This window comes from Pelophylax lessonae (genome assembly GCF_965119305.1).
Source record: "Pelophylax lessonae genome assembly, chromosome: 2".
Classification (NCBI taxonomy): domain Eukaryota; kingdom Metazoa; phylum Chordata; class Amphibia; order Anura; family Ranidae; genus Pelophylax; species Pelophylax lessonae.
In genome coordinates, this window is record NC_138769.1 from 326,051,714 (window position 1) to 326,065,722 (window position 14,009).

Genomic DNA, 14,009 nt, shown 5'->3' on the forward strand with positions numbered 1-14,009 from the left:
AACCCATTTCTGTACAACCTACAGAAAATATTATTTTGAAATAAAAAAAAAAAAATTGCCCTTTGATATCGTATATTTTGATACCACTTCAGCTGAGGTAGCATGCTTGCTCTCTACAAATTGACAAGCTATTTTTGCTTAAAGAACATATACCTTGCCGGTCTCTAAAGCCAAAATAACACACAGTATTATGGAACTGGTGTGTAGGTTAAGATCCATGCAAGAAAACAGAGGCCTTCAGTTTAAATACAAGAAAAAAAAAAATTATCCTCTAACTATTTTGAGCAAAGAGTTTTCTAAGCGCTCCATTTGGGTATAAAATGGGTAGACAATGATGCTCATGGGGCCCAAAAGATAAACAGCCCTTTCTTCACTTATGGATTCTGTAATAAAAGATATTACCTTCTGTTTCAGAAGTATTATTTGAAATGAAAAGGAAGGGTAACAGGCAATAATCAAGCACAGAAATCGAATATACTGCTTCCTTAATATGTTGCGGCAATATAAAAAGTGTAACAAGGAGCCTGCTCCTTCACGAATACATGCATACCACACTGCTTTGGAGCCAAGAGAACCTTCCAAAATAGCTTGCAGGCCTTATCTGTGCATGTGTAACACCAACATACATCTACAGTATGCAAGAACCAGTATGTGATGTTATGACCTTATAGAAACAATTCCATCCAAAGTTTGAATTCAGCGTTGGGTTGGATGTTGTGTAAATCACATGCACTGCACGCCTGTGCAGCTTCTGAGAAGGAATCCAACAGAAGTTCTGTTCCCAAGCAGCACAACCCTCTAATATTCCACTGGGGTACACGGTGTAAAATGGTGGAGATGCTGGTAGTGTCATCGCAGTAAGAAAAAACATCAGGGAGATTTACAAAGACAGGCAAGGAGTCAATCAAATGTCTTTCCAGTGTAAATCTGCTGCTTATTTAACAAATGGATCTGCACTGTTTAATTTGACAATGCAACTTCGTTATTGGGAAAACCTATTGGCCAACTTTTCATACATTTGAAATAAATGTCTTGTGTGCAGCAGCTCTGCACTGAAAACGCATACTATGTAGACCTGCTCGAAGGCGCATATTAAATGGGTATAAAACTACTGGTGACCACCAGAGGGGGATTTTACAAAAGAAGCTGCAAGCACATGGTCATTTTGACTAAAGTCTGTGCTTTCTTTCTGTAAAGCTGCCTTTGTAAAACCCCCTCCTCCCCCAATTTGCAAAAGCACACCTACTGAATTTTCAGTGTTAAGTGGAAGTGTGCTTTAATTCATGTCACTGAGCATGAATGTGAAGTTATGTATAAATGAATCAAAATTATTTTTAAAAAAATAAATAAATAAAAGCATTCTGATGGCTTGCAAAAGTGCTTAATTTAAAGGCTTACATTTTACTTCCATGAGAAGAGTTTAAGAGAAATAACAAAGTCTTATAAATGCAGATCGGACCAGGTAGCAGGAGACACAGTGGTTTCCTGACCTTGCAATAGTAGAAAAGTATAACAAAAAAAGAGAGACAATTCAAGTGCTGAGCAAAGCATTAAGACGAAAAGGATGGGAGGTAAGGACAAAAACAAAATGGAAATAAGGTGCCGCGTGGAAATATTTTCCTTAAGTGCTAAAAAAAGAAAAGATTGCACTATATCAACTCAAGAGATCCTAATAAAACAAGTCAGCAAGTGCTGCATGTTGCGAAGAAAGGGTAAAAGCACTGATGATTCCCTTGTAGACGAGTGAGATGGTTAATCCATCAGCAGTTAACCAATATTATGATACAAATGTTTAACTAATACCGCTAACCAACTCACAAGGAGTACCAGGCAGCACTGCTTATGTAATGCATTGTATTGCAGTTGGCCACCAAAATGAACTTGGTGCCACAGTGCAGCGTGGCTTATCCCCTGTCATTCCACAACCTCATCTTCAGAGATCAGGTACTCCTAATCAGTGCAAAAACTGCGTTTATGCACAGGCAATTGGCGTTACAGTACAGCATACCAAGTGCTGTATCGCTTTCAATCACATTTTACAAGTGCTGGATTTATTACAACATAAAAAAGTTAAAATAAAGCTTTTCCTTTTTTTGTACCCAAAACCCTTAAAGCAGAAACGGTAAAGACAATACAGTGCTAATTAAATAAATTCATATAAATATCTGTACATCACTGTGGATGCCTATCCCAGTTCAATATATATAGATATATATTTTGATATATATATAGGCTACATATTAAAAAAAACAAAAACAAAAAAAAAAAAACGTCAGTGCATGTGCTACCCAGATCTCAGGATCACATTATATGGGGGAGCCCAGCAAGGGGGATTCATGGAAGTTTGCTTATCCCCTTAAGAATATTTATAGCAGGTAAGCATAAGAAAAGATTCACATTTCTTTCACAGCGTACAAAGTTCCGCTTCTGTTTTTTCCCATTTTGAAGTAAATTGTGTACAAAAGGCACAGATAAACTGCATATGGGTAGGAAAAAGTACATGGAAAAAAACTACGAGAAACTATTAAATAAAAAAAGGAATGAAATGAAGTCATTCAACCTCTTCAGCCCAGACAGGGAGAAAAAGGAATCTATATTCAGTGTGTGTATATACATATACACACATATACACGCACACTGTATATAAGCCATGTGTATCTGTAAACCCTTATTTCACATCCTACAAGGATCTTTATTTTGTACCATAATGTCTCTATTCAAAGGTCATAGTCATACCCTGAACGCTTATTCAAGTATCCAAGGTGAGCCATCTTACAAAGCTGAACGCTTCTAAATTCCATTTCTAAGAATGCATTCTTTACTTTGTGAAACCATCCATCCACCATGCTCTAAGATCCTTACCCTGTATCCTGAACGAATCCATAACTCACATCTTAGTATTTGCACCAATGTAACACCTCAGGACTGTCTAGATTATAAAATAAATCCTTTCTAATGTCCTAAGTGTTTCCACACACTGTAACTTAGACAAAGATGTCACAGGGCAAGAACTCTAAATTGGGATCATCCATTCTATATAATGTCCAGTCACCCCTCTTCTTCCAAACGCTCCCCTTTCAGAGAGCTGGTGTGGACAAGAGTTGTTCCAGGTGGAGGTGGAGTGCAAGCTGTCTGGCAGTAAGTGCTTGGTGTTGGGGAATGTTGTGGGGCTGTGCTGGGGGGGGATAGTACCCTGTCTTCCTCCTCCTCTCGATTGTTAGTCCTGAGTGGCTGTTCGCTTCTTTCTTGTGGCTGCTGGGGTGTCTCCTTGTCAGGACCTTCCGAATGTAGCCCAGGGAACGCAGGTCCCAGGAGAGAGGGCTGAGGGCTAGGCCGGGCCTGTACCATCTGAATGCCTCCAATAGGTATCATTGGGTAGGTTGTCCTTTGAAGATATTGTGAGTGCAGGGGTAAATGAGTGTACAAGTTCTCCCCACTCCTTGGCAAAATGTGAGGCATAACAGGTGAGCAGAGGGATCTGGATGAAGAAGAGGATGGTCCTGATTTCTAAAAAATACAAAACACACTTTATACTACGGTTCAAAGCAACAGATTAAACATCTAATCATGTATACAGGTAAATCCAAAAAGCAATAATGTAGTCTGTATTATAATCCTGGAGTGACAATAACATTTTCTAGCCCTGCATCCAATTGCTGTAAATGCTTCGGACCCTGAACGCCAATGTACTGATGGCTTTAAAGGCCAAGTCCATCTATCTGACCATGTTCCATGTTACACCCAGATTTTGGGTGCAATATGAAACATGGTTACAGTCTGCAACCCCCCCATCCCTAAACTGCCCCTTCCCCTTACTGAATCAAGGACGTTGTTCTCTCTCGAGTGCCCTGTGTGTTTCTAAATTTGGCGTAGGCCACACAGCCACCTCATTTATTCACGTGATCTGTAGTTCTCACAAGTGGCAAACAGACTTGTAGTTCTCAATGAAGCACAAGTCTGGTGACATCTGTAGCCCATTGGGACTTCCTCCAGGCCCATACCTGAAGGTCCGTAACTTGGTACAGATCTGAGTTGGGGTGAACAGTCTGCAGAAGCCTGATCACTGTACACAAGGATGCACTGATCGCAATTTGCATGGATTTGCAGGCTCCAAATAAAAAAATAAATAAAATACAAAATTATAATTTGCTATTTTATTTTGTATTGATGTGGGTACACTTAATATTTTTTCTTTGCAAAAGGTGACTTAAAAGTGAAAGTTCACTCATCACCCTCCTCCGCCCCCCTCTACCATTTAGTAAAGTTTCTTAGCTGGGAGCAGGTATCTTTTTCGGTTAGGTACCTGCTCCCACTTCATCATTTCTCACCTAGGCTAGAATTACGGAAGTCCCCCCCCACCCCCACCCTGCCTACAACCTCCTGGCTGAAGGACCAGTCTGAGAAAAACAGAGTGATCTTGTACATGCGCAGTGGGAAAGAAGTGACAGACAGTCAAACTGACCGTGCCAGGGATGCGAAGACCTGACAAAAAAAACAGCCCAGGGGAAGACGGGGCTGGACTTCTAGACTGGCAAGCACTTGTTTCTTAAGGGACGGTTTACACTATGTGCGCAGTTAGCTGCGTTTCTCCTCATGGATAAATACGGACACCAGAACATGTTGGTTTACTGTGTTCCACAGCTGTACATTATTCAACATGTTTGCATAATATCGCACCTCCCTGGATGGCCCTGCATGTCACCCCACAGCAAGCACAGCACACTGTACAGCTGTGCAGTGACAGGATTAAAGTGTTAGGCCCCTTTCACACATGCGGACCGTTCAGATCCGCATGTCAGTTTTTCAGGCAGATCTGAACGGATGCCCCATGCATCTCTATGGAGCAGCGAATGTCAGCGGATACATGTCCGTTGACATCTGATCCTGTCCGTCAAATCCGGACGGATGGAAACCCTATTTTCCATCCGTCTGATGGATCGGATCAGATGGGATCGGATGAGAACGGCAGGCGGTCCGTTCTCATCCAATTCCCCCATAGAGGACAGTGGGGATCTGACAGCTCCATCTCTGCACACAGAGTGGAGACAGAGCTGCCATCCGCCTGCTCAGCGGGGGATCGGCGGATCGATCCCCCGCTGAGAAAAACGGAGTCCACCGATGGAGCGGACAGTGTGAAAAGGGCCTTACTTTGTACAAGAGAAGGATAAAAGACAAGGTTGTGTAATGCAATAAAAAGAGTATCACACCGCCTCCTGTTGCATGGCTCTGCAGCCCAAAATGGCTGCTGCCCCCTAGTGTGAATGGGCCCTAAAAGTCAGCAGCTACTATGAATCTTATTTTAAAAATCCTACAATTAAAACCAATTACAATGTTTTGACCCAGCCTACACAAGGGTGATGATGCAGCTTTGAATTCAGGAGTAGTACAGCAGCATTGTCACCCTATCACAGAAAGCTGTGCAAGGTAGACATCACTTGCAGTACCAATAGATTTTGAAAACCTGGAACTGCTGCAAAAAATGGATTTTTGTAAAATCTTACCGTAAAATCCTTTTCTCTTAAGCTCATTTTCTAAAAAAATCTTGCCAGGACCAAAGATCCCAGCAAGGAACTTAGGTCCTTACTCCTAACTAGATAGAAAAAAACTGACATCCTGTAGCAGGGAGAGAGAGAGAGGATATACCCTCTGGGACTGCCCCTAAGGTGTGGCCAGAACGTTTTCCTTCTGCCTAGTGTCCTACTCCTGTAGAGGGCAGTATAACCCGATTTGATATTAATCAAGAGGACTGCGTCTGTCAATGAGCGACAGAGAAACTTCTTTTTTATTGGGAGACCACAGTTCTTTAGGGACTCCAACAGCTACATACAACTACATAAGTTTTTGGTTCTGCAATAATCCTACCACATGCGGTAAGTGGATGAAATTTTGAAGACCAGTGAGTTATTATGTCCACTGGCAGACATCTAACAAAAGCTCAAATATCTGTTTTGTTGGGACTAACCTAAAGCAAGCTATAAGCATCATAATCATTTCACAAATGCATAGTGTTCAACCATCTACACTCACCCAAATGTATTATTTAACCGTATAAAATCTGGTTATTAGTTAAAGGGGTTATAAAGGTTCCGATTTTTTTAAATAAAAATAACAAACATGTTATACTTACCTGCTCTGTGCAAGGGTTTTGCACAGAGTAGCCCTGAACCTCCTCTTCCGGGTTGCCCCGCCGGCGCTCCTGGCTCCTCCCCTTCATCGGGTGCCCCCACGGAGGGCCGCTTTCCATTGGGAGTACCTGTGTGGGCGCTCCCGAGTCCCGCTGCTGCCTCCATTGTCACAGACAGCAGAACTCAGCCCTGTCCCCCCCGCTACCGTGTTACTGGATTTGATTGACAGCAGCGCAAGCCAATGGCTCCTGCTGCTATCAATGTATCCAATGAGGGGAGAGACAGCCACTGGAGCCTATGGGCTTGTGCACATCGCTGGAACAAATAATGTCAGGTAAGAAAAAGGGGGGGGGGGCTCTGGGGGCAGCTGCAACAAAGAAGGTTTTTCACCTTAATGCATAGAAGGCATTAAGGTGAAAAACCTTCTTTGTTGCAGCTGCCCCCAGAGCCCCCCCCCCCTTTTTCTTACCTGACATTATTTGTTGCCAAATATGATGCCACAATCTGAGCAATACAAGAGAATAATTTCTGCAGCCAAGAGAAGGTATCCTTCAGCATTATACTCAAAAGCGTAACTTGAACCTTCAGGGCCCCGGTGCAAAAAACCATGAAGGGCCCCCCGGACCCATGGCCAGGGCTCCTCCCTACAAGCCTGGGGCTCTTTACACTTGTTGCGGGGCCCTTTATTACGGTCCCGCATCGGGACCCTTTCACAAGTTCTGCAGTGGGCCCCCTTCCTGCCATCTTGGGGCATCCCCACGGTGGTGGAATGCCAGGGCCCGATCGCAAGTGTGACTTTTGTGATCCTGGTGTCAGTAGTTTTTATTTTTCGGTAATTTAAACTTTAATTGTATTTTTTTTTTATCATTTTATTTTATTTTTTCACAATGTCACTGACTAAGACTCTGTCCATTCAGAAAAGGAAGGAGCTGGTAAATTACATACTTACCGACCCCTTCCTGGTTCTCTATTGTACGGTGGGTGGGGGGACCAGGGGAGCACACAGGGGCCCAGAGACAGCAGAACACAAGTGAACTGGATAGGAGGAGTGGCGGGGCAGCATACAGAGGAGCCAATCTCCTCCATTTTCCTTCTGCAGCTACAGGAGGAAAAAGGAGGACAGTGATTTCTCTACATGCTGCCCACGCCGCCCCTCCTATCCAGGTGTACAGAGGAGCCGCACAGACCGCCTGGGGCATGGGGCCCGGTTGCAATTGCAACCCCTGTAGTTACCCTGATTATACTGCAATTTACAGCATATCATACCATGCTCTCTAGCTGGCATTAGATATATGTCATAGTATAGCTGAAGAACTCTTTTCTCTTTATAGTTCACAATCTGGGAAACTGATACTTAAAAACTACCTTTTTTGCTGGTTTTCCTCTGGGTTAAAGCTTATTCTTACTGAAATCAGCTATATCTCAGCATCAGATGACACACTGATTGAAAGATTCTTTCTTCAATGTTTAGTAGCTATGGCTAAAATGTCTCTACTTCTGGTCAGATCTGATTCAACATTTATAACAATACCACAGCCAAGAAACAGTTCAACACCCCCAAAATGTAACAAGTGCTACCAAGTATGGCTAAAAAATGCAGTATATGAACAAAATAGGATGAAATGTTAAATAAACTAACAAATAAAATACATATTCCCATAAAATCAAAACATAGAATCAAAATATTTTTTTGAATATTGTAAAAAAATCCATAGACAAGCAAGTGTCGTGAAAAATAATCGAAAATGTGATCAGAATTTTTTTTAAAACAAATCAAAAATACATAATTCCGGAAGTGAAGGCTTCTGGGACATGACCTAGCTGATACAAGCTACAGGAAGTGATGGAATCTGAAAATCTGTTCAAAAATACAAATAAACTGACAAGATTCTAAATAGCCCGTGGATGAGATTACAAGTTCTGCTGAAACAGAAGCCATTGGTACCTCCTTGCCCATCATCCAAAACCCTTTTTCTAGAAGCAAAAACCCCTCAGGGAGTTGTAATAGGTCATGCTTACACAATAACTGGCTTAGGTGGGGTAATTAACAGAGGGCAAAAAGTGCAACTTTTTGAGTGAGGAACCCTTGGGGACAGGTAGAATAGGAAGGAGCAGGAGAATGAGCATGTGTCAAACTTTACTAGATGATGGTGAATTTTGGCTATTCTTTATTTTCTATTCCAGGCACTGGACACTAGGAGGTATCCAAGATCCTGTACCCACCAAACTTACCAGCCAAAGCCTGATAGACCCCTATGCAGTATTGCCCAGGGGTCCACACTGTTTGGTAAGTGAATTCACTAGGGGGTGTGAAACACAGCCACTTTGCACAAAAGTCACATGGATGTTTTGGATTAAGGAGCACTTTCCACAAACTCTCACTGGACACTTGCTTGTTTATGTATTTTTTAAAAGTTTTTTTAAAAAAAAAAATTCTGATCACAATTTTTGAATATTCTATTTACTCTATTTACTTTATTTATTCTACGAACTTTCACTGGACACATCCTTGTCTATGGATTTTTTACAATATTCAAAAATATGTTTTTGATTCCATGTTTTGATTTTATGGGAATTTGTATTTTATTTGTTTATTCAACAATTCATCCTATTTTGTTCATATACTGCATTTTTTAGCCATATGTGGTAGCACTTGTTACATATTGGGGGTGTTGGACTGTTTCTTGCGCTGTGGTATTATTATATATTTTGAGTCACTGATTGATGAACAGCGGCAGCAGTCTTTGAAGTGGAAGATATTTACTCAGCGCAGGGTAGACGTTTTCAGTCATTAATTTACTCTGATTCAACATTATACTGTTGTGTTTGGATACAAGTCAACTTAGTATTTAAATTAATAAAACTCCTACATTTGTTCATCTGGACCTGATGGAATAAATGAAATTCTATATGGTTCCCAAATTGACTTTTCATTTGCATGAATGAATCTGGAAAATGCACCAAAACAAATGTGGGTGCAAGGCTTATTATATTGTAACCCACCCCCCAGATAGCAGTGTTTCATACACATCACTTGGCACTCAATTGGTTAAAAAAAAAAGTAATTGTCCACAGAAATGTGGAAAAACACAATGCAGATGTGGCTGAAAATTATTGGCCCCTGGATATTTGTGCCAATATAAAAACGGTTTTAATCACAGCCAGATATTAGGATAATTATTCCAAAGAAATCAGGCTTATTTACCATCCTTGCCCCTTACCTTTATTCCCGAAGCCTCCAAAATACCAGAAGTCCTGTGAGGTAGAGCTGTAGATGGGAAGACCCCGTGCTGAGCTTTCAAGTGGATCTGAGCATCTGACCTACTGAGGTGCGACTCCTCCCTACCAGGAGATGGGTACTGTGGTGGTGAGGCTAAGCCACCTCTAAAAGCTGGATACCTCAGACTTGTCATTTCTCTGCTGGGGGAGAGATGTCTGGCAGGTGGTGAAGAACCATGTTCTGGGGACATGAAGGCTCTAGGTGAAAGACTGCGGTGGGGTGATAGGTGCTGAGGAGAAATGCACCCCAGTGGTGACGCTTCTCTTGCTGATATCAGACGATGACAAGGAGACATCCCTCTGCGGGGAGAGGTACATCTTGTTGGGGAGAAGCATTTTGCGGAGCCCTCTCTTTTCTGAAGGATGTGTCTGCGGGAAGGGCCAGGTCTACTACTACTACTTCCAATGTCTTTTCCAGGAGACCATCGCCTATGTGGTAATTCTCTGGTATGTTCAGGAACTGCTCTGGGCTGGGGATCTTCATCAAGAGGCTCTGAAGTTTGCAGTAATTGGGGAGAAAACTGACAAGCTGAAGAGAAGTCTGCTATCTCAGGGTTTTGTCTTAATTCATTAGGTGAGAATTGGGTGGTTGTAATTGGAGAGGGATCTAAATTCCTCTCTTCCTGACTATCATCATCATCATCCTCTTCATCATCTTCATCAGAATCATCATCATCTTCTGTATCTTCCAAGTCAGAGAACTGGTGCTCTTCCACCACATCGCTGTCCGGCCATCGCTCATCACTTGTCCCTGAGATATGGCAAAACAGATTAAAGTTACCAAAGTGAGCATAGAACAAGAATATTCTTGCTGTTGCTAGTAAAAGCATAAATGGAATGCCCATATACACAAGTGAAATTACCTTTCAGAGTCCCCAGTAGTCTTACTGGAAAGATAACATTTAAATATGCTTTGACAGAACAAAAGCACTGCTCCAAAGCCTAGAACATAACACCCCCCCTTCAAACTGACTACCAGGTACTGGTTCTGATATAAGCATGTCAAACTCAATAGGATACAATTTCAAAAGAACCTAAAAATGATGAGTGTAGATTGGCTTCAGCTGTAACTCCTCCCTTAGACCAAGCCCCTCTGACACATTTCACGACAGGGCTTAGTCATAGATGTGAATATGACTAAGCCCTATTGCGATGAAACGCGTCAACGGGGTATGGTTAAAAGAAGGAATCTGAGCTCAACTCCTCCTTCCACATCATTATTAGGTTAATTCAGACAGTGTGTGGCTCTGCTGCCCAAATATGCTTTGTTATAACTCTAAGACTGACATGAATGGCACAATGGATACAGAAACCTAAAGTTTTAAACCTCAAACATAAAATATGAACAAAGAATATCCCTCTATAGTGTGTACTTGTCTCAATTAAGACTATCAAGTATAATTTTTGTCTGCTGCTTTGCTCCTCTGCCATAAGCAAGTTTTCCTGACACCAATAGAAAAATGGTGACAGGGGAGGGAGCTCCAGCTGATTGACAGCCTCAGCTCTGTTCCTGTGTGCAGTCAGCTCTCCATCCCCTGCTTATCAGAGCTGAGAGACCACACTGACTAAATCACAGTGATCATGATTGGGAGCCAGTTCTCCTGGTTCACGATCATTAGTATGAGACCTGGTGCTGTAGGTGAAAGCTCAATCTCTGTACTGGAAGCATGCTCATCATGTGCTCCCAGCACTAATACAGGAGCGCATACAGTGCCTTTAAAAAGTATTCATACCCCTCAAAATATTCCACATTTTTTCATGTTACAACCAAAGACGTAAATGTATTTTATTGGGATTTTATGTGATAGACCAACACAAAGTGGCATATAATTGTGAAGTAGAAGAAAAAAGATAAATGGTTTTCACATTTTTTTTACAAAAAAATATTTGAAAAAAGTGTAGCTTGCATTTGTATTCAGCCCCGCTGAGTCAATACTTTGTAGAACCACCTTTGGCTGCAATTACAGCTGCAAGTATTTTTGGGTATGTCTCTACCAGCTTTGCACATCTAGAGAGTGAAAGTTTCTGCCCATTCTTATTTGCAAAATAGTTCAAGCTCTGTCAGATTGGATGGAGAGCATCTGTGAACATTAATTTTCAAGTCTTGCCACAGATTCTCAATTGGATTAAGGTCTGGACTTTGACTGGGCCAATCTAACACATGAATATTCTTTGATCTAAACCATTCCATTGTAGTTCTGGCTGTATGTTTAGGGTCATTGTCTTGCTGGAAGGTGAACCTCCGCCCCCAGTCTCATGTCTTTTGCAGACTCCAACAGCTTCTCTTCTAAGATTGCCCTGTATTTGGCTCCATCCAACTTACCATCAACTCTGACCAGCCTCCCTGTCCCTGCTGAAGAAAAGCATCCACATGAAATGATGCTGCCACCACCATGTTTTACGGTGGGGATGGTGTGTTCAGGGTGATGTGCAGTGTTAGTTTTCCGCCACACATAGCACTTTGCTTTTAGACCCGGTTCACACTACTGCGTGTGCCGGGTTCGCATGTCATGTCGGAGCGCACTGCTCCGACATGACATGCGATCAGCTGTGCGGTGCGAGTTTAGCCATACAGTTTGTATGGCTAAATTCGCACCGCACCCGCAGCAAAGACGCACAGGAGGCATTTTTGCTGCCGCATCAGGATCGGATCGCACAGCGGTTCACACTTGTGCGATCCGATCCTGTGCGAACTGCACGATCGCACTGCGATATGCGATCAAACTGGGGGTGTCGTTAAGATTACATTGACACCCCCAGCGGATCGCATATGGCAGTGTGAACTACCGGGGGTGCGTGTGCGATGCGGGAACAGGCTGCGAATTCGCAGCCTTCCCGCATCGCAATAGTGTGAACCGAGCCTTAGACCAAAAAGTTCAATTTTGGTCTCATCTGACCAGAGCACCTTCTTCCACATGTTTGCTGTGTCCCCCACATGGCTTCTCGCAAACTGCAAATGGGACTTCTTGTGGCTTTCTTTCAACAATGGCTTTCTTCTTGCCACTTTTCCATAAAGGCCTTATTTGTGGAGTGCACGACTAATAGTTGTCTTGCGGACAGATTCTCCCACCTGAACTGTGGATCTCTGCAGCTCCTCCAGAGTTACCATGGGCCTCTTGGCTGCTTCTCTGATTAATGCTCTTCTTGCCCGGCCTGTCCGTTTAGGTGGATGGCCATGTCTTGGTAGCTTTGCAGTTGTGCCATACTCTGCATTTTCAGATGATAAATTGAACAGTGATCCATGAGATGTTCAAAGCTTGGGATATTTTTTTTTTTTATAACCGAACCCTGATTTAAACTTCTCCACATTTTTATCCCTGACCTGTCTGATGTATTCCTTGGCCTTCATGATGCTGTTTGTTCATTAAGGTTCTATAACAAACCTCTGAGAGCTTCACAGAACAGCTGTATTTATAATGAGATTAAACACAGGTGAACTCTATTCACTAATTAGGTCACTTCTAAAGGCAATTGGTTCCAATAGATCAGGGATCCCCAAACTACGGCCCTGCAGCTGTTGCAGAACTACACATCCCATGAGGCATTATAAAACGCTGACATTCACAGACGTGACTAAGCATGATGGGAATTGTAGTTCCTGAACAACAGGATGGCCGTAGTTTGGGAATCCCTGCATTAGATTTTAGTTAGGGGTACCAGGGGAAAGGGGGCTGAATACAAATGCACATCACAAGTTTTAGATATTTGTAAAAAGATTTGAAAACCATTTATCATTTTCCTTCCACTTCACAATATGTGCCACTTTGTGTTGGTCTTTCACATAATATCCCAATGAAATAAATTTAACCTTTTGGTTATAACATGACAATGTTGAAAATTTCAAGAGGATATTTTTTCAATGCACCGTATATGTAGTGCCCAGAAAGAAAGTCTATTTCCTTGCATATAAAGTATGTGTTAGGTGGCCGTAAATGGGTTAAAATAACATGATGCAAAGACCACCAATGCCAGTTTCACAGAGACTTTATCTTGTATAAGAGCAGTGTGAACAGCAAGCATTTGCAGAACTTTCAGCAAGCTTTGTTGAAGCTTTAATTGCCCATTCACACTAGCACGACTTTGAGGCGACTTGTGTAGCCCCAGGTCGCTTGACATAACAAAAGCAATGTTAATCAATCAGTGCCGTCTTAATTGGCACTACTGAAGTCGCTCCGACTTCAGAAAAGGGTCCTGTACTACTTTGAGGCGACCTGTGATCCGACTGTCCCATATACTTCAATGGGAGTGGCCTCCTTATCTTAATTGACACGACTTGTTATCAGACTTTCCAGGAAGAAGAAAGAGATTAGCCAGGCATTCCCCACAGACAAAGTCGCCTGTCTCTTCAAAGTAGTGCACAAGTCTCTTCCAAGTCTCTAAACAAGTCTCTAAACAAGTCTCTAAACAAGTCTCTAAACAAGTCTCTAAACAAGTCTCTAAACAAATCTCTAAACAAATCTCTAAACAAGTCTCTTCAAGTCACGGGGCGACTTTCTGGTCCTGGTAGTGTGAACCGGCTCTTAAAGTACAATTCAACTCCAGTTTGTAAACATTAAACACAGAATCTAATGGAAGTGCTGATTGCCATTTTAAGCAAGCTTCTAG

General features: G+C 42.3%; 1 protein-coding gene across 4 annotated transcripts in view; it reads right to left on the reverse strand.

Annotated features, from left to right (window-relative positions):
• Positions 1–1,227: 1,227 nt before the first annotated feature.
• The window catches only part of HIVEP3 (HIVEP zinc finger 3), a 223,517-nt gene continuing 210,735 nt past the window's right edge, over positions 1,228–14,009 (reverse strand). For all 4 annotated transcript variants that reach the window (XM_082246722.1, XM_082246721.1, XM_082246723.1 and 1 more), the window contains 2 exons: positions 9,347–10,155; positions 1,228–3,507 (listed from right to left, as the gene is read on the reverse strand). In XM_082246722.1, the coding sequence (XP_082102848.1) occupies positions 3,049–3,507; positions 9,347–10,155 (1,268 nt within the window). In that variant the 3' untranslated portion in view covers positions 1,228–3,048. The remainder of the gene's footprint in view (positions 3,508–9,346; positions 10,156–14,009) is intronic.